A 16,826-nucleotide genomic window follows, 5' to 3' on the forward strand; every position below is an offset into this window, starting at 1 on the left:
AAGAACGTGCCAATGCCCTGGCATCCCACCACCAAGTGGTCACTGGTATCAGTGCATCACACAGCTGGCTAGTGGCCATGCACTATGATATACAACAGCGCGAGATTGCACATGCAAACCCAGAGCATGACCTCACGGGCCTTGACATGGCGGCCTTAACCATTGCAAATAACCGTGCACTCCTCGCTGCGCAGAGCTTGACTATAGCCACCACCACCAAGCGCGCAGCACCGAATGACCTTCCTTCCTTCCCCCGTAAAAGGCCAGTGCATCCCAACAACAATCATGGTTGTTGCTTTCGCTGCAGCCACTCAGGGCACTTACCATCCAGCTGCACAGCCTCATCCACTGCAGCAGGCAAACCAGTTGCAACCCTCGCATCAAATGGAAAGAGCAAACATACCCTTATGCGCCCAATGGCCGTCACTTCTGCTTCAACTGGGCCGCACACTCCTCCTGCTCATTTGGCCCTGAATGTCGAAATGTGCACAGCTGTTCAGTCTGTGGCGAGTCATCCCATGGAGCTGCATCCTGCTGCCCCAGAATCTGATCCACGCTGCATCACAACTCCTCTGATACCCGACTGCATTGAGAATTTACTATGTAAATACGATATCCTAAGTGACTGGTCCCATATCCTCTCTGGCCTACAGACAGGCTTTGATGTTGGTATTCATGAACCCCCTGCACATACCCGTATATTTCGACAACCACAGCTCAGCATTATCCCACCCCACTATAATCAAAGCATACATTACTTCAGAGCAGAGAGCTGGCCACTACTCACGAGGCTTCTTGCCCCTCAAGCTCGAAGCTCTAATTGGCCCTTTTCACACCTCACCTCTAGGCGTAGTGCCAAAGCTGAACTCAGACAAATTCCGCATAATCCAGGACCTGTCTTTTCCCAGAGATGATCCATCGACGTCATCCACCAATTCTGGTATCAATGCAAACCTTTTTCCAACGGCTTGGGGAACCTTTGAAGAGACAGCTGCATTGGTCCTTTCTCTACCACTGGGCTCCTTAGCAGCCACCTTCGACATAGAATCAGCTTACTGCATTGTCCCAGTCTGCCCATCACAACAAGCAGCTCTGTGCATAGCATGGCAAGGTCTCGTGTATGTAGACAGAGCACTAATGTTCGGCCTATCATCCAGTGCTGGAGTATTTGGCTCAGTTGCGGACATGCTAGTTGCAATCTGCAACGAAGCTGGCTTTCGCCTAATAAAAAAATGGGTCGACGATTTCATAGTTTTCCGCACACCAGACCAGACCTGGACAGAACGCGACTTCATAAACCTAACATCAGCTGCCGGCATGCCATGGAGCGAATGAAAGACTCGCCCGCTAGCCTCATGCCAGCGGTATATTGGTTTCGACTGGGATCTCGAAACAAAGACTGTAGCTCTACCATCAGAAAAACGGACACGTCTCATCCAACTACTGGAGAGCTGGCTAGCCCCAGGCTCTCGGCACACTCAGAAAGAGACCGAGAGCCTCCACGGAAAACTTGTCCATGCATCCTGCATCTTCCCACTAATCCGCCCTTTCCTGCGTTCACTATCCATCTTCGCAACATCCTTCCGCTCACAGCATGCTCGACAAGCATCTCCACACTATGTGCAGAGCGATCTACCATGGATACATACCTTATTAACCCGATCAAAGAGCGAGATATCACTGAGTCATACAGACCCAATAGACATCGACTGGTGGGGCGACGCAAGCTCCTCCTTTGGAATTGGAATTACAATAGGATCCTACTGGGCCATATGGAAATGGAAGCCAGGATTCCAGGTCGGTCCGGACCAGGCCTTCAACATAGGATGGGCTGAAGCAGTCTCCATAGAGCTAGGCCTTTTAATGGCTATACACATTGGCCTACCTGCACTTTCACATCACCGCAATATACTAGTTCACTCCAACAACTTAGGAGTAGTGATGGTTACCAACAAGGGACACTCCCACAGCCATCAGATCAACGAAGTCCTCCGCCGCTTGTACCTTCTCCAAGCCGACTTAGACATAGCAGTGCAGGCAATCCATGTTCCCAGTCGGGACAACATTGCCGATGCATTATCCTGTGGCGATGTCAAGGGTTTCCTCACTGGCTTCCCAGCAGCCTCAACCCAAGTCTATCCCCCAATCCCCCCCTACCTAGCCAACATGTTAGAATATTTATAGGAATGATGCTATCTCCTACCACAAACACCTCTGCACTGCAGCTAAATCCATCCCCACTTTGTCCAGAATGTAGAGCTGCAGAACGACTATTCCTGTGGAGAGGCATCAACACTCCCCCCTCTGCCACCATAGCCAATCCAATAATCCAGCAAATAGCAGCCACTGCATCCCGTGCCTCCCTACATGATGCTGCAGCATATGGATCAGGCATCCACAAATTCCACATTTTCTGTGACATTTTCTCCATCCCCGAAGCTGAGCGCCTCCCAGCATCCTTCTCACTACTACACTCCTTTGCCATATGGGCAGCTTCAGACCCCACATCACCTGAATTGGGAATTTTGGGCACCTCTGTGCCATTCGAACCTGTAGCACCATCTGTTGCTCGTAAGTACCTATCAGCAGTCCAAGCATGGCACATTGCACAAGGATGGCCTGCTCCACTTGATGACTCCCACCTCGAGCGCATCAATTGGTCTCTCCGTGGCCTCGAGAACCTTGGAGTGTGTCGCCATCACCCTCCTTGTCCCCCTATCACAATTGCTATGCTATCAGCCCTGAAAGCCTCACTAACCCTATCAGACCCATTTGATGCCTGCATCTGGGCAATGTCAACATGTGCCTTCTTTGGGATGATGCGTTTTGGTGAAGTGTCTGTAGTATCGCGTGCAGCCTTCAATCCAAGCCATCATCTCACAAGAGGCAATGCCTTCTTCGGGACAGACCTCAGAGGCTCCCCCTATGCCCGTTTAGACCTACCCACAGCCAAAACAGCCAAACCCGGAGAATCACAGTCAGTTTTCCTGAACGAACAGGGTAGTCTCTGCCCTCTGGTAGCCCTTCGTAACATGGCCATGGTTACACCAGCATCAGCCTCAGACCCACTATTCTCATGGAGGGACTCCTCAGGTCTTCCCCGTCCCATGGTCAAATCCCATGCCATGGAGCACATCAACAGCATCCTATCAGCGTGGGGATGGGGGAACCACTTTGGCCACTCCTTTCGTATCGGCGGAGCCTCCTTCTTCCTTGCCAAGAAAGTAAACCCAGAAATCATTCGCATTGCTGGACGGTGGAAATCACTAGCCTATCAAGTATATATACGAGCCTTTGAGCAAATTGTGTCCCAGCACCTAGCTAATGCTGTATCCGAAACTGAGGCCTCCACTCTCGGGGTTGGGCATTTGGCAGGCACACAGCTGCAGGGTTCCGGCCTATGGGTGAGCGGCTCCGCCTGCCTCGCCTCCGCCGAGCTAACGCTTGGCCCAGCCCAACCACTGACAGGACAGATCCTAGCGAAATGCGTGAGACGAGGATGGATAGTGTAGATGCCAGTTACCTCCGGTAGCAAACGTCCATCCGAGCGACAAGCCTGAAGCACTGCCACCCTGCCTTTCTGCATCAGACGAACACCCCCCAACAGACCGTCGCTGCTCCCACTCCAGCTCCTCGCCCAATTGTCATTCCTTTCACCCACCCACCACGCCCTCTTCTTCACACTATAGCCACAGCCATAGATTAGCCCAGCCACCGTTCTAATCTTAGCCCAATAATTACATACTGTTCGAAATGCTACTGCTATGCCTACGCAGTCCTGTCAGAGCGAGCAGGTGACCCGCCCTCCCGAGCGGCTCTGCCTGCCTCGCCTCCGCTGAGCTAACGCTCGGCCCAGCCCAACCACTGACAGGACAGATCCTAGCGAAATGCGTGAGACGAGGATGGAAGTACATCAAAGAAAATGATTTAGGCGACCCACGATACATCGACGTCTTCGGAAGCAACAGACGGGCACGTCGAAGGAAGCTCGCGGCATTGCGTGACGCTGTGCACTCCCAGCAGTTTCAGACGTTCACTGTTAGCAATGCGGGTATCCAAGTGTGGCTGCCCGTCATCCCCTCTCGCGACTCTCCATCTCATTTCAGGACTATATTAGCATGTATTTATGGCTGGGGTGGGCTGGTCACCATCGATTTGGTGTCTTCTGGATCTAGCTTTGACAGGAGTGCAATTGACTTTTCAGACATGCTCACGGCCTCTCCAGAATTCAAGACACTCCATCTTAATCATCATCAAGACGCCAACGAGATGCGTCGTGAGTTTACACTTGATGACGCGAACGCCTCGTATCATGGATTCATCCGCTGCGGCACCTTCCCGCGCGAGTTCACAGGCGACACTCTCAGAATTTCATCCCTCACAGATGCTCTCATCATTATAGTCTATGCCAATGACGATGCTAGATCTCGCTTTGCAGTTGGTCTCGGATACCACCTAGGCCAAGGATGGGTGCATGTTGTCTATGACGAATGTTCTGCAACCCAAGGGGACAGCTGGACACCTTGGTCAGAATTTGCCTGGAGAATGTATTCTCGAATGTGGAATGTGCGTGCAGAAATTGCCCGGAACATGCCCGAACGAGCACATGGCAATAACCACCGCAATGACCACTTCATCAAGCATGCCCACCTTCCTCGATCATTATGGGCGGCGCGTGTAGTCTGGGGTAGGTGGGAGATGGACAATTTCAAGGTCATGGTCGACGTCGAGCAATGTCCAGGATGCTGTGATGGGCTGAGTAAATGGACAACTACATCTGTTGGTATTTTGTCGCCTATGGGAATGCGTATCTCACCGTTCGTATTACCATAGAATGCCTGGGGTGGCCTTGCTATGCCGGGGCTTATGAACACAGTTTGTCATTCATATCAACTGAAATTGGACGGGTGGCGAGTCCAGCTTGATGAGTGTTCTGGTCGAGGGATCGCGGTGAGCCTGCCATGCAACTTATATTTGTGTCGAGCCTTGATGTAACCATAGCTGGGGGATTATGGTGACTATTCCAATGGCATTCTCACACGCACCGGCAATATATTTGAGGATATGGGGACCCTTGGCATCAACCCCGTGGACTCAGCTTATTGCCCTGTGGTCTCCCACGTATCTGGCTATGAAAAGCTATTGCATCGTCTGGAGAGTCGGAATGATCTTGCTGTGGCGTATTATACCGAACACAAATACCTGGCGCTGCGCCAACCAAAGGCCCTCTGGCTTCCTGCCAATAAACCTCTTTTGCTACTACTGAAAGCCTTGTCTACCCGTGCCGCGGGCAAACATTTGGTGATAGCGGTTGTACAATGCTCAGATTTCTATCAAGCTGATAATGACGGAGAACGAAGGGATTCAGAAGACAGTAAGTCTTCTGCAAACGATTGTACCCTACTCACACTTTGTCCTTGGGTCCCAGACCCAGCATCGAATAGTGGTAACGACTCCGCAAAGCCAGGGGTTTTGACTCCGCTATGCGCCGTCGCCAGCCCACAAGTCTGGCGAAGAGAGCTGCCTTGTGTACAGAGAAGGGATCGATTCAAACGTATTCGGTAAGCCATGGAATCACTTTGTGTAGTGTTAGTGATGTTATGTTTCGGGATGTAGGGAGCACTTTTACACTTTAGTGAACATGGTATCTTCCCTAATCACGCTCGGGGTTTCCGTGCTCACCAATTATCTGCAGCATCGACCTACAGGAACTGAGGCCTATCACAACTCTGCGGTGCGTCGGACGACTATATGAAACACACAAGTATTCCCTCATGATGGCAACAGAACAAACAGACGAAGGAAGCGATCAAGTTCTTCTCAGACATATTCGGTCTCGAGTATCTGAGGAATTTCGTAAGCATTCATATTTTTATTGTCTTGTCCTGCTCACAACCTCCAATGAGTGTAGACCGGCGAGATAAGTTTCTTCAAAAGGCTTGCTTCTATTGCAGAAACCGATCTCTTCAGCGAGGTTTCTGTAGGCACCATGGAAGGTTCGTCATTTCCGACAAGTACGTTGGTCCGCACACTTACAACGCAGTACCAGAGGGTTTGCTAGCATCTCCATTGAAATCCAGTTGGGCGATGACACGTAACCCGTTCCGGCGCAGCTGGAAATCCAATGGTGCACGAGATCCCCGTCTTAGAGCTGTATTACCTCTGTTGCAAAGACGGTGCAGAACTCTTCACGCGCGGGATGAAGCGCCGCGTCTGTATGGTGATGAAAAGCAAAAAATGGAACATGAGTTGAAGTTCATATCGCAAACTTTGAGTGCTGGTGTGCGTGTTGCGATCGGCACTAAAGAGCGGGTGCTAATTCCGGTCATAAAAAAGCTACACGAGCACATCAGCATCACGTTTTCCAACGCATACCTTGAGGATGAGCATTCGTAAGTACACCTGTTGCCCTGAATGCCTTTTTCCCACAATCTATTATATCCCAGCGCTTCTCGCTCCGAACTAGTAGATCGAACGAGCCACATTAATTACGACCGGTAAGCACTGCGCCTATTAACGTTCAGTAGTGCATGTTCTCAACACCATATGTAGGCAACTCGACATCCATTCCAAGGTTCAAGAGATAAAGGTGCTTAAGGCAAAACTCGATGCGACAGAGGATGAGGACGAACAACGAGCACTGGAAGAGGATATCACGGGAAGGGCAAGGACAACATCCACTTGTCACTCCTTTTGATACTCAGCATGGTCCATTCATTGATAGATCCTGTGGCTTTGTTGGTGTGGGATCTGTGCAGAAGTGGACCAATTGTTACCCATGGTAAGGCGACTCTCGTCTCCGTAGATGTCATTTGACGCTGTCCAGGTTGTAGGTTATATTCAGAGAGAAGGAAATATCGCGGTAAGTGGTATCAGGCATCCGAACGTCATCATAACAGTGGTCAACAGGCTTTATATGAAATCTACCAAATTATGACGTCGCGAAAGTATGCAGAACCAGACGACAATCAAGCTCACTTTCAGAGGTAGGCAACGTGACGTCATCTGATATCTGGTGTCGATATGAACTGTCAAATATGTATTGTTCCAGGGTCATGCTTGATGCAGGAGCAGGCACATCGAAACATCAACTGTTGCTTGCTGCCCGTGCTGCAGAGCAAGCCAAGTGGTCAGATACGAACAAGGACATCCCCACTATTGATACCCGAGGTAGCGCCCCGAGTACAAGCTTTCACGCCTCCTCCCTATCTAGCGAATATGGATACATATTGGTATGTTGTCAACTTCGTCCGGGTATATTCAACTCATGGACGACGTGGTGATGTCAGTACGACTGATGTGGTCGACACGCAGATGGAATCGTCCAAGGGGTGGTTGCAAGCGCCTCGCCTGTAGTACCGTCTATGGATGTAGTAGTGGATGTACAGATTGCTCTTTCCCATTCGTGGCCGGTCTTCCTGCACACTTTGCTTAAGGAAAAGAGCAGCATGTCGCACGGCGATGGAACTTGTGGAGCGAAGCAAAGGCTTGACAGGAAAAGGCATGAAATTCATGATACGTATCTGCGAAGCACAAACCGTGCAGAGATAGGGACCTGGTCTTCAATGATGCCTATGCATATGCACATTGCTTTCATTCAGCGTTCTGTTCCGCTCGAGGAGTTCCGTATTGATATGTACTGAAAAGTATCTGCGACCCTGGGGAAGAGAGTACCACGAAACGTATGATTGATTTATCAACCTCCGGAAACGGTGTGTACAGAAGCTTTCGAGATGATCGTAACAATAGTAGCTTCGACAACGAGGTCTGTATTTCCCTGATGTGATATCAGAGGGAGAGGCCACATATTTGTGGACGCATCACGGGAGGATGGTCGTGTCACACTGGGGGCCAATATCGTGGTCATCCGTGCAAGTAGATGCAGAGTTCGCAGGTGGATAACCGCAAGCAGTCGGGGCAGTTGGCGTGAAAAGTATGCATCATCTACACGAAGAGCCCCACCTGTATGTCTGACCAGCCTTTCGCCGAGCCCTTTGCTGAATGCAATTCGTGTTGAGGGTGGATTGACTGCGCAAACAGTAACATGGAGTGTACCCATTGGCACGAAGGTGCCTTGTAGCAAGACGGTCCTCACTGCGCAAGAGCGAGTCTACGATGAAGGATAATTAGTGCAAAGCACACGGACCCCACTTTACTTTTGCAAAATGCGAACTCACAAACTATATCAAGCTGCATACACGCAAGCCATCGTGGTCTTGTAATGATTGGATTCATACCATATCCTAGATTGTCACAGATGAAGCACTTACATAAGAACCTGTTTAACCGTGCCACCTCAAACCCAAATACGAAGTCAACCAAAAAAAAAAACAAGGCGATAGGAGCATGAGCCACTAAAATTAATCTGTACTTCGTACTTATGCATAACCATGGTCATCGCAATCAGTTTGCAAGTTGGAAAGGACATCTCCGCTTGTGCTTCCAAATGTGTATAATAATAAAAAGGGAGTTATGCTAAAATTCATCTACAACTCGTCGTGGCCGAAGTAAGGCTCGTCCTCATCCTCAGGTGCTCCAGCAGATCCACCCGCACCCGCGCCATCAGCATACAACTTGCTCGTGATCGGGCTCACGACAGACTGAATCTCTGCCAACTTCTCCTCGAAATCATCTGTGGTCGCCGCCTCACCGTTCTCCTCGATCCAATCGGTGGCCTCCTTAATGGAGGCAAGAATTGTCTTTTTGTCGTCGTCGCTCAGCTTACCACCCAGTCCGGATTGGTCGCCGAGTTGAGACTTGAGACCATAGACGAAGGATGAAAGAGAGTTGAGAGCCTCGATGCGCTTGCGGTTGGCATCGTCCTCCGAAGCGAACTCTTCGGCCTCGCGTACCATGCGCTCGATCTCTTCCTTCGAGAGACGACCCTTCTCGTTCGTGATCGTAATAGACTCCAGTTTACCACTAAATGTGTCATTAGAGTGGAATAAAAATGACAAATACCAATAGCACGCACGTTCCCTTGTCGGCAGCGGAGACCTTCATGATACCGTTGGCGTCAATTTCGAAGGTGACCTCGATCTGAGGGACGCCGCGAGGAGCAGGAGGAATACCGGAGAGCTCGAACTTGCCAAGCAAGTTGTTATCCTTCGTAAGGGCACGCTCACCCTCAAACACCTGAATAAGAACAGTAGGCTGGTTATCAGCGGCGGTAGAGAAGATTTGACTCTTCCGGGTGGGGATGACGGTGTTACGAGGGATGAGTTTGGTGAAGACGCCACCGGTAGTCTCGATGCCGAGGGTGAGAGGGCAGACGTCGACGAGTACAACGTCTTCCGTTCCTTGTTCGCCAGAAAGGATACCACCTTGAACAGCGGCACCGTACGCGACGGCCTCGTCAGGGTTGATTCCCTTAGAAGGCTCCTTTCCAAAGTAATCCTTGAGCATCTGCTGGACCTTGGGAATACGAGTCGAACCCCCAACAAGGACAACCTGTTGAAAATGAATTGGTCAACCCGTAAAAAACGACTGATGAAAGTGTACCTCATCGATGTCTTCCTTCTTGACGTTGGCATCCTTGAGAACCTGTTCGACTGGCTTCATGGTCTTGCGGAACAAGTCCATGTTAAGCTCCTCGAACTTAGCACGGGTAAGGGTCTCCGAGAAATCATTGCCATCCTCGAACGATTCGATTTCGATGCGAGTCGACTGTTGGCTGGAGAGAGTGCGCTTAGCCTTCTCGACCTCACGCTTCAGTTTGCCCATGGCGCGCATGTTGGTCGAAACATCCGTTCCGGTCTTCTTCTTGTATTGCTTAACGAGGTAGTCGATAACCCGGTTGTCGAAGTCCTCACCACCGAGGTGGGTGTCACCTGCGGTCGCCAGAACCTCGAAAACGCCGTCGTCGATGGAGAGAAGGGACACGTCGAAAGTACCACCACCAAGGTCATAAACAATGATTTGAGACTCGCCACCCTTCTTGTTGAGGCCGTATGCAATCGCAGCAGCGGTGGGCTCGTTGATGATGCGAAGGACTTGAAGACCCGCGATGGTGCCGGCATCTTTGGTTGCCTGGCGCTGTGCATCATTGAAGTCTGGGGCGTGTTAGTCATTAACATCACGGGGAATTTAAAAAATAGGGCTTACATGCGGGGACAGTGACGACTGCATGCGTAACCTTCTCACCGAGGTAAGCTTCAGCAGTCTCCTTCATCTTGGTGAGCACCATTGCGCTGATTTCCTCGGGAGTCTATGAAGCTCAGGTCAGTTAAGTCAAAACACCTAAAGCACGATGCGACTACTCACAAAATCACGCATCTCGCCCTTGTAAGAAACCTGAATAGATGGTTTCCCGCCTTTGTCTGCGACGGTAAACGGCCAGTGCTTCATATCACGTTTCACTTCGTTTTCGTCCATTTTACGACCGATGAGACGCTTAGCATCGAATACGGTGTTTTGAGGATTCGAGTGAAAAGCATTCTTGGCACTATCGCCAACACTGAAATTGCACGACTCTTAGTGGGACGAGCAGATGTATGTAATATCGAAATACTCACAGTCGTTCTTCGTCCGTGAAGCTTACCCATGAGGGGGTTATCCGGTGACCCTGATCGTTGGCGATAATTTCCACACGACCGCCGCGCTGTACACTTGAGAGGGAGTGAGAAACAAGGACGCCATTCTACGGGTAGAAATATACTTACCCAACACATGAATACCTTTACATTTCCGTGAGACGTCAGTCTATGGCACGGTCTGTTAACGAAAAAAAAAACATACGTTGTACCTAAGTCTGTCAATCCGAGCATGAGCATTGCATCGACAGGGACGTAGAAAGAACACACGCACCAATACCAATGACGGTTCCATACTCGCTCTTTTTCGCCGAGTCTTGAGCTGCTACGGGAGAGCAGAAGCAAAGGAGCGCGACGAGAGCGACAAAGAACAAAGACAAGGACGATAGCAGATGGCGCGATCTTGCGCGTGAAGGACGGCGGTGATGCAGGGCCATCATCGCTGGTGGTAGTGGTGAGAGAAAAAGAAAGAGTGTTTAGCTTGTGTCCACACACCCTTCGAGGCAGCCCTTTTTATCCAGCAGAGTCCAAAGAGAGTGACACGTCGACACCATAGACTATTCTCACGGTCACGTGGGGACACGTACACCACCCCAAGCTCAGACGTGTACCGACACAGCCAAGTCCGGGGCCGCGTTCCGTTGCTTCTTGCAAGTAAGACCCCTTTTCTACCAAAATCCACATTGATGTAAAATGTCCACCGGGTATTACATCCAAATCCCTACATCTAGTAGCATACGAATCACGGAGAAAGAGTATTTTGTACCATTTGTCCTAGCACCGCGAGCCCACCTCAGAAAGGGATCGCCAATAATTGTCATCTTCTACCCGCCCTCATCGCCTGTGAATAATTTGGAAGCTCGGTCGTAGCCAGTGAAGTAGGCCGTGGACTGTTCATGATCTGACCGTGGGCACCTGCCCCCTCCAGGTGTGGGTGATCAAAAGACTGCTGGCGAGATCCTCCCTGTAGACAATATGTCACTCTACTAGGATTACATACATCCCTGAGATTACGCGTACCAGAGGTTGGCTCGATAATGGAACACGTTCCACTTGAGAAGGATGAGACACGCCTTCCGAACCATCACCGGGTGCCCTCTGATAGGCATTCCCAGAACTTTGATGACCTCGGGGATCTAGTGACGTGGTGAAACCTACAGCTCCTTCTTGTGTCTGCTGGCTGACGTGGATGCTATGCAGTTGATTGTGGATCGCTTCCGCAGCCTTCCACTTCCTGTAGAAGTAAAACGCGAGGAGAAAACTCAATGCAGCCATAGCCGCGGGTACGGTGATGCCTGCGATGGCTCCAGCAGTCAATTGTCTGACCAAAAAGACGACGATCAGTGACTGGTATTAATGAGACAGGAGTACATACTTCGAATTAGCGCTGTGTCGACCATGGAATTAGTAAGTAAAGAGCGATCGCCGAGAGTAATTAATCTTACCTTGAAGTTAAGTCAACAGAGACACTAGTACTTGACAAGAAATGTCAGCGTCGGAATCAGAGCGAGAAAGTGCAGCCGACGCTCACCTCGATAGGTTCGATACCAACGCATAATCAATGCCCAGTCCTTGTCCGCTTGTACTAGGGGCATTCGTGATGGTTAGCTTGTGTTGACCAGAGCCAAGGTTATCCGCATGGAAAAGCGTGATTCCGTAGTATGGAAGATTGGCCGTAGCATTGTACGTATTGGTCTGCCCACCATCTAGCTGAACGGTGTAGGGTCCATTCGAAGTCCCGGTCTTACCGAACAACGTAACCATATCTCCTAAGGAATAATAATCGCTGTGAGACTTGAGTTATGTATGGCAACGGCGGAGCTAACATGCCCTGAGAGGACATACTTGAGTCAAACCTTATGGCTAGATGGATGCAGTGGTGCAACGCACTGTGAAAGTCAAGGTTGCGCTGGTTTGTTCTTCCGTATAGCTTGACGTTTATTGTCAGTGAATTCAGAAGCCTGCATTGGCTAGTTAGATGCACCTACTGGCCTGTGCCATTGCTGTACAAGTTGACGTCACTAGGTGAATCCCACAGCGACTCCTGGTATTGGAACCGCGAGTCCGAGTCGTCGATTGTCTCTGTGATCAATTGGTCGTCTTCATTTCCAACGTTTGATTGCCATACAATCTACAACAGCACATGAGATTCTTACATACGAAATGAACAAAAAAACACAGTTCGCTCACCAAATCGGCACCAACGTAGAGAGTCGTTCCCGACCCCGTGTTCGTTAGAGTGAGTTTGTGCGTTCCTTGATTCAAATCGGTGATGTTGAAGATGGGGACCATGAACTGCTCTTCGACCGAGTACCCGTCATAGGGTCCATACGTATTGTCGTCGACTTGAACCACGAAAGTGCCATGATTATTCCTTCGAGCGCTATACCACCAAATTCCTGTACCGTTGAAGGTAAAAGTCACTTGTCCGTTTGTTACATTGTTGGTAGTGAACGTCCCGTGGTAGTACCTGCAAAGGAAAAAGAAAAACGAACACATCATTTGAACAGGGTACAGCAAGAATCGCGTTTTACATACTGGTCTTCAAGTTGATCGTCAGCACTCGTTCCAGGCAACCAGGTAGAATCGTATTGGATGAGCGGGGACTTGTCGTCGATGAGGTTAGTGACCAAAGGCATCCCCGTTGCGAAGCCTGGTGTGAACCGTGAGGGGGATTAGGTGCGACTATATGTATTAGTGCTGCGGAGAGGACAAAGCCCCACAGATACCGCCCTGGAATGTCCTGAACATACATAAAGTCTGTTACGCTTTATGTTTAGTCGCCGGTCCCTGCATAAAGTTACGGTGATGTCCACCAACTGAGTAGTGTATCAATGGTGCCTCGCGCGCGATCATGGCAGGCAGGCAGTGACTAAACCTGCTGGAGGAAGACCAGTACGATAAGTCTCCACTCGCTAGACCAAAGTGATCAGTGCGAGGTGACCGATGACAGTCAACTGTCAGGCAGTGACTTACATGAAAAATAAAGTCCAACACCAGCGCGCAATTCACTGTCGCGCTCGAAAATTATATAGGTGAGCAATCAGGCTTTCTGAAGATAGTTGTTCCCCGCCCGTTTCGCAATCCGCCGTATCGGACGCGCATCATGACGCACTGGTCAGATCAAATCTCCCTCGACGGGTGCGATTTCTGTTGCTATGACATCAAGCACCCCCCGATCATAGAATATCTCCTCAGGCACGCTCGCGCTCTCCACCGACTCCGTGACTCCACAGCGGCCATTCTTATTCCATTGCTCCACATGTAGGTGATGCCTCCGATCAAGACTCTTGGCCATGAGACCACTCTCAGCGCGTGCTCACTATTTCGGAGAAGGGGAAAAGCCAGTCAAGAGAAAGAACTTATATCCTGCATAGTCTGAACGTGTCTACGCTATGCAACTCCACGGCCCATATCTAAGCGGCTCCCGACTGTAGGCTTCTTCTCTATGGAATTGATCCCCTGTCACTACATAAGTCTATGGTGGAGCTCATACGTCAACCGAGTGAGATCCTGGATATGCAGTGTCCCATGATGATTGAATTGTATGACTGCGGCCCTCTTCACGCCCATGACTTTTGTAATAGATCCTGGCTTGTCACATAGCCACTCAGTACTACGGATCCAGTTGTCATGCCTGCAAGATGATAGCACAAGAAGGAAAAACTACTTGGTTACTAAGCGATGAACGACAATTTAATATGCCAAGACTCAGCACTCGACATCGGTCGCGTTTATGTATGTAGTTGCAGAATACTTTTTCCGCACGGCCGTCAACGCGTTCCCCGTCGAAACTGGCGCTCAAGTCCGACCTTCTACCTTACCTAGGGCCTATGACCAGCGACCAGCCTGTCAGTCTTCCAATTTCATACGTTCAAGGCTCGCCGTGTGGAGTATCGCTTGCTGGGCTCACACACCTCGAGAGTATGTCTGATCGACTTGTGATCGTCGACGTATTGAACTTTGCATTGACTCGTCAGGAAGATGAAGCTTTTGAACGTAGAAGTTGTGCTCGACCGGGAAAAGGATATCCAGCAGGCCGAATCTGATCCTGAGGTCCTTAAGGAGCTTGATGACGAGGCCACACATTATGCCATACTATCACACCGCTGGGGGGTCGAGGTCACTTACAAAGAGATGACCGGACTCACGAAGATGGAGGAATGGAAGAGGGACGAAGTCAGGAAGCGCTACGGCTATCAAAAGATCATCAAGAGCTGCCAGCAAGCTATGAAGGATGGCTACAAGTGGTTGTGGATCGATACCTGCTGCATCGATAAGCGGAGCAGTTCGGAACTCTCGGAGGCTATTAATTCAATGTATCGGTGGTATCGAAACGCACAGGTCTGCTATGCGTACCTCAATGACGTCCACGAGTCAGCCTTCCCTATCGAACAAAATAACAGCGAGCATGAATTTGGCAACTTTCACGGTTGGCCGGAGTGGTTTGTACGGGGCTGGACGCTACAGGAACTCATCGCACCGAAGCGAGTTGAATTCTTCAACAAAGACTGGGCGCCCATTGGCAATAAACGGCACCTTGCACCGACATTGGAGAGGATAACAGGTATTCCTTTGGAAGTTCTGAGGGATGGTCTGACTGCGAAATGTCTCAGCGTCGCACAAATCATGTCGTGGGCTGCCGACCGGCAGACATCGCGCTTGGAAGATCGGGCGTATTCTTTGATGGGGCTGTTCGGAGTGAACATGCCCATGCTGTACGGCGAGGGCAAAAAGGCATTCCACAGACTTCAGCTGGAAATCATCCGCATATCGGGCGATCACAGCATATTCGCATGGGACCCATGGAAGCCACGGCCGGGCAGTGTCCTGGCAGAGGATCCGAGCGACTTTCGGGATTGTGTCTCTATCAAGAAGATGGAACCCGACGATTTCCACAGACTATTAAAGAATTACATTGAGAACAAACTTGAACTCGACGGCCTCAGAAACGACGCAGAGACACATTGGCACAAACTCGCGGCGTTGCGTGACGCTGCGCACTCCCGGCAGTTTCGCACATTTACTGTCAGCAACGCGGGCATCCAAGTATGGCTGCCCGTCATCCCCTCTAGCGACTCCCCGTCTCTTTTCAGGGCCACATTGGCATGTAGCCATGGTTCGCGTCTCGTCACAATCGACTTGATATCCCCTGGGACCAGCTTTGACAGGACTTTTGGCACTACAAAAATTCTCAGGACGTATCCAGAGTTCAGGACACTCTATCTATCCCATCATCAAAATGAAATGCGCTGTGAGTTTCTCCTGGACGACAAGAATGCCTCATACCGTGGGTTCACCCGCTGCGGCACCTTCCCGCGCGAGTTCACAGGCGATACTGTCGCACTTTCATCCGTTACAAATGATCTCATTGTCATGGTCTGCGCCAACAACGATACCAGGTCTCACTTTGCAGTTGGAATTGGATATTACCTCGGCCAAGGGTGGGTGCATGTCATCAACGATGAGCGCCTCGCATCCGAAGAGGAGGACTGGAAATCGCCAGGCTTTGCCTCGCGAATATACGATCGAATGTGGAATGCACGTGCGGAACATGCTCGGAGTATGCCCAAACAAGAACATGACTATGGGCACTGCCACGACTACTTCATTAAGCATACCCATCTCCCGCAATCAATTTGGTGTGCGAGAGTAATCTGGGGTAGATGGGAGACAGACAATTTCAAGATTATGATCGATGTCGACCAATGTCCTGGCTGTTGTGATGGGCCACGTGCATGGACAATTACGTCTGTGGGTATTTTCTCCCCTTTACCATGCGCGTGGACTTCACACTTGTGTCACCATAGAATGGTTGGAACGGTCTGGATATGCCAGGTCTCATGAATACAGTTCACCATTCTTATTCTATGGAACTGGATGGGTGGCTGACTCGGTTTGATAAGTTTTCTGGTCACAGAATTGTGGTACGTCGTGCCGCGTCTCCTTCTGCTTGGCTTGAGCCCGAGATGAACAGTTGGGTGATTATGGCGACTACCTCAATGGCAATTTCAAACGCACTGGCAATATATTCGAGGATATGATGGCGCTTGGAATCGATCCTATGGAGTCAGCTTACTGCCCTGTGGTTTCCTATGTTTCCAGTGACATAGCGTATCATGATGGGCACAAACACTTGGCACTGTGTCAACCGAGGGGTTTCTCGCTTCCCGCCAATGAATGTTTTGTGCTACTCTTGAAAGCCTTGTCTACTCGTCTTGCGGGAAAATGTTTGGTGATAACGGTCGTAAAATGCGTAGATATCTATGGAGTTGGCATTGGCAGAAAACGAAG

At 50.2% G+C, this 16,826-nt stretch overlaps 6 protein-coding genes across 6 annotated transcripts; 3 read left to right on the top strand and 3 right to left on the bottom strand.

Annotated features, from left to right (window-relative positions):
• The first annotated feature begins 4,008 nt into the window (after positions 1 to 4,008).
• On the top strand, positions 4,009 to 4,420 carry F5J12DRAFT_839800 (uncharacterized protein). Its single transcript, XM_051746088.1, has one exon. The coding sequence runs from the start codon at positions 4,127 to 4,129 to the stop codon at positions 4,400 to 4,402; it is 276 nt and encodes a 91-aa protein (XP_051598952.1). The 5' UTR covers positions 4,009 to 4,126; the 3' UTR covers positions 4,403 to 4,420.
• Positions 4,421 to 6,202: 1,782 nt separating this feature from the next.
• F5J12DRAFT_170801 (uncharacterized protein) lies at positions 6,203 to 7,365 on the top strand. The gene is made up of 8 exons (XM_051738224.1): positions 6,203 to 6,282; positions 6,337 to 6,497; positions 6,553 to 6,664; positions 6,725 to 6,781; positions 6,827 to 6,862; positions 6,910 to 6,986; positions 7,052 to 7,232; positions 7,290 to 7,365. Exons 2-8 carry the CDS (start codon positions 6,415 to 6,417, stop codon positions 7,296 to 7,298), a joined length of 555 nt encoding a protein of 184 aa, XP_051598953.1. The 5' UTR covers positions 6,203 to 6,282; positions 6,337 to 6,414; the 3' UTR covers positions 7,299 to 7,365.
• Positions 7,366 to 8,248: 883 nt separating this feature from the next.
• Positions 8,249 to 11,037, bottom strand: F5J12DRAFT_839813 (heat shock protein 70 family). The gene is made up of 9 exons (XM_051746089.1): positions 10,807 to 11,037; positions 10,738 to 10,750; positions 10,662 to 10,676; positions 10,515 to 10,607; positions 10,264 to 10,456; positions 10,105 to 10,207; positions 9,502 to 10,052; positions 8,975 to 9,450; positions 8,249 to 8,922 (listed from the first exon to the last, which is right to left on the bottom strand). The coding sequence occupies exons 1-9, from the start codon at positions 10,970 to 10,972 to the stop codon at positions 8,487 to 8,489; spliced, it is 2,046 nt and encodes a 681-aa protein (XP_051598954.1). The 5' UTR covers positions 10,973 to 11,037; the 3' UTR covers positions 8,249 to 8,486.
• A 117-nt stretch (positions 11,038 to 11,154) lies between these two features.
• F5J12DRAFT_170896 (uncharacterized protein) lies at positions 11,155 to 11,951 on the bottom strand. Its single transcript, XM_051738225.1, has 3 exons — positions 11,908 to 11,951; positions 11,553 to 11,853; positions 11,155 to 11,496 (listed from the first exon to the last, which is right to left on the bottom strand). Exons 2-3 carry the CDS (start codon positions 11,805 to 11,807, stop codon positions 11,350 to 11,352), a joined length of 402 nt encoding a protein of 133 aa, XP_051598955.1. The 5' UTR covers positions 11,808 to 11,853; positions 11,908 to 11,951; the 3' UTR covers positions 11,155 to 11,349.
• Positions 11,952 to 12,059: 108 nt separating this feature from the next.
• On the bottom strand, positions 12,060 to 13,171 carry F5J12DRAFT_722726 (uncharacterized protein; the record flags this gene model as incomplete). The annotated part of the gene is made up of 5 exons (XM_051741396.1): positions 12,060 to 12,301; positions 12,419 to 12,462; positions 12,521 to 12,663; positions 12,723 to 13,002; positions 13,071 to 13,171. 5 exons carry the CDS (start codon positions 13,169 to 13,171, stop codon positions 12,060 to 12,062), a joined length of 810 nt encoding a protein of 269 aa, XP_051598956.1.
• An 878-nt stretch (positions 13,172 to 14,049) lies between these two features.
• Positions 14,050 to 16,649, top strand: F5J12DRAFT_170959 (heterokaryon incompatibility protein-domain-containing protein). The gene is made up of 3 exons (XM_051738226.1): positions 14,050 to 14,456; positions 14,513 to 16,286; positions 16,343 to 16,649. Exons 1-3 carry the CDS (start codon positions 14,269 to 14,271, stop codon positions 16,574 to 16,576), a joined length of 2,196 nt encoding a protein of 731 aa, XP_051598957.1. The 5' UTR covers positions 14,050 to 14,268; the 3' UTR covers positions 16,577 to 16,649.
• Positions 16,650 to 16,826: the final 177 nt, after the last annotated feature.

Source organism: Pisolithus orientalis, assembly GCF_024613125.1.
Source record: "Pisolithus orientalis strain OTSU chromosome Unknown F5J12scaffold_19, whole genome shotgun sequence".
Classification (NCBI taxonomy): Eukaryota; Fungi; Basidiomycota; class Agaricomycetes; order Boletales; family Pisolithaceae; genus Pisolithus; species Pisolithus orientalis.

What these genes read in the sequence shown, in the direction of transcription:
- F5J12DRAFT_839800 (XM_051746088.1), top strand. Translation starts at nt 4,127, where the DNA reads ATGGCTGGGGTGGGCTGGTCACCATCGATTTGGTGTCTTCTGGATCTA.
- F5J12DRAFT_170801 (XM_051738224.1), top strand. Translation starts at nt 6,415, where the DNA reads ATGCCTTTTTCCCACAATCTATTATATCCCAGCGCTTCTCGCTCCGAA. An exon ending in AAGAGGATATCACGGGAAGG is followed by an intron (nt 6,665 to 6,724) that starts GCAAGGACAACA and finishes ATTCATTGATAG; the next exon opens with ATCCTGTGGCTTTGTTGGTG. An exon ending in TGGACCAATTGTTACCCATG is followed by an intron (nt 6,782 to 6,826) that starts GTAAGGCGACTC and finishes GACGCTGTCCAG; the next exon opens with GTTGTAGGTTATATTCAGAG.
- F5J12DRAFT_839813 (XM_051746089.1), bottom strand. Translation starts at nt 10,972, where the DNA reads ATGATGGCCCTGCATCACCGCCGTCCTTCACGCGCAAGATCGCGCCAT. An exon ending in TTCACGGACGAAGAACGACT is followed by an intron (nt 10,457 to 10,514) that starts GTGAGTATTTCG and finishes GTGCAATTTCAG; the next exon opens with TGTTGGCGATAGTGCCAAGA. An exon ending in AGGGCGAGATGCGTGATTTT is followed by an intron (nt 10,208 to 10,263) that starts GTGAGTAGTCGC and finishes TGAGCTTCATAG; the next exon opens with ACTCCCGAGGAAATCAGCGC.
- F5J12DRAFT_170896 (XM_051738225.1), bottom strand. Translation starts at nt 11,807, where the DNA reads ATGGCTGCATTGAGTTTTCTCCTCGCGTTTTACTTCTACAGGAAGTGG. An exon ending in CATTATCGAGCCAACCTCTG is followed by an intron (nt 11,497 to 11,552) that starts GTACGCGTAATC and finishes TATTGTCTACAG; the next exon opens with GGAGGATCTCGCCAGCAGTC.
- F5J12DRAFT_170959 (XM_051738226.1), top strand. Translation starts at nt 14,269, where the DNA reads ATGTATGTAGTTGCAGAATACTTTTTCCGCACGGCCGTCAACGCGTTC. An exon ending in TGGGCTCACACACCTCGAGA is followed by an intron (nt 14,457 to 14,512) that starts GTATGTCTGATC and finishes TTGACTCGTCAG; the next exon opens with GAAGATGAAGCTTTTGAACG. An exon ending in GTGCATGGACAATTACGTCT is followed by an intron (nt 16,287 to 16,342) that starts GTGGGTATTTTC and finishes GTGTCACCATAG; the next exon opens with AATGGTTGGAACGGTCTGGA.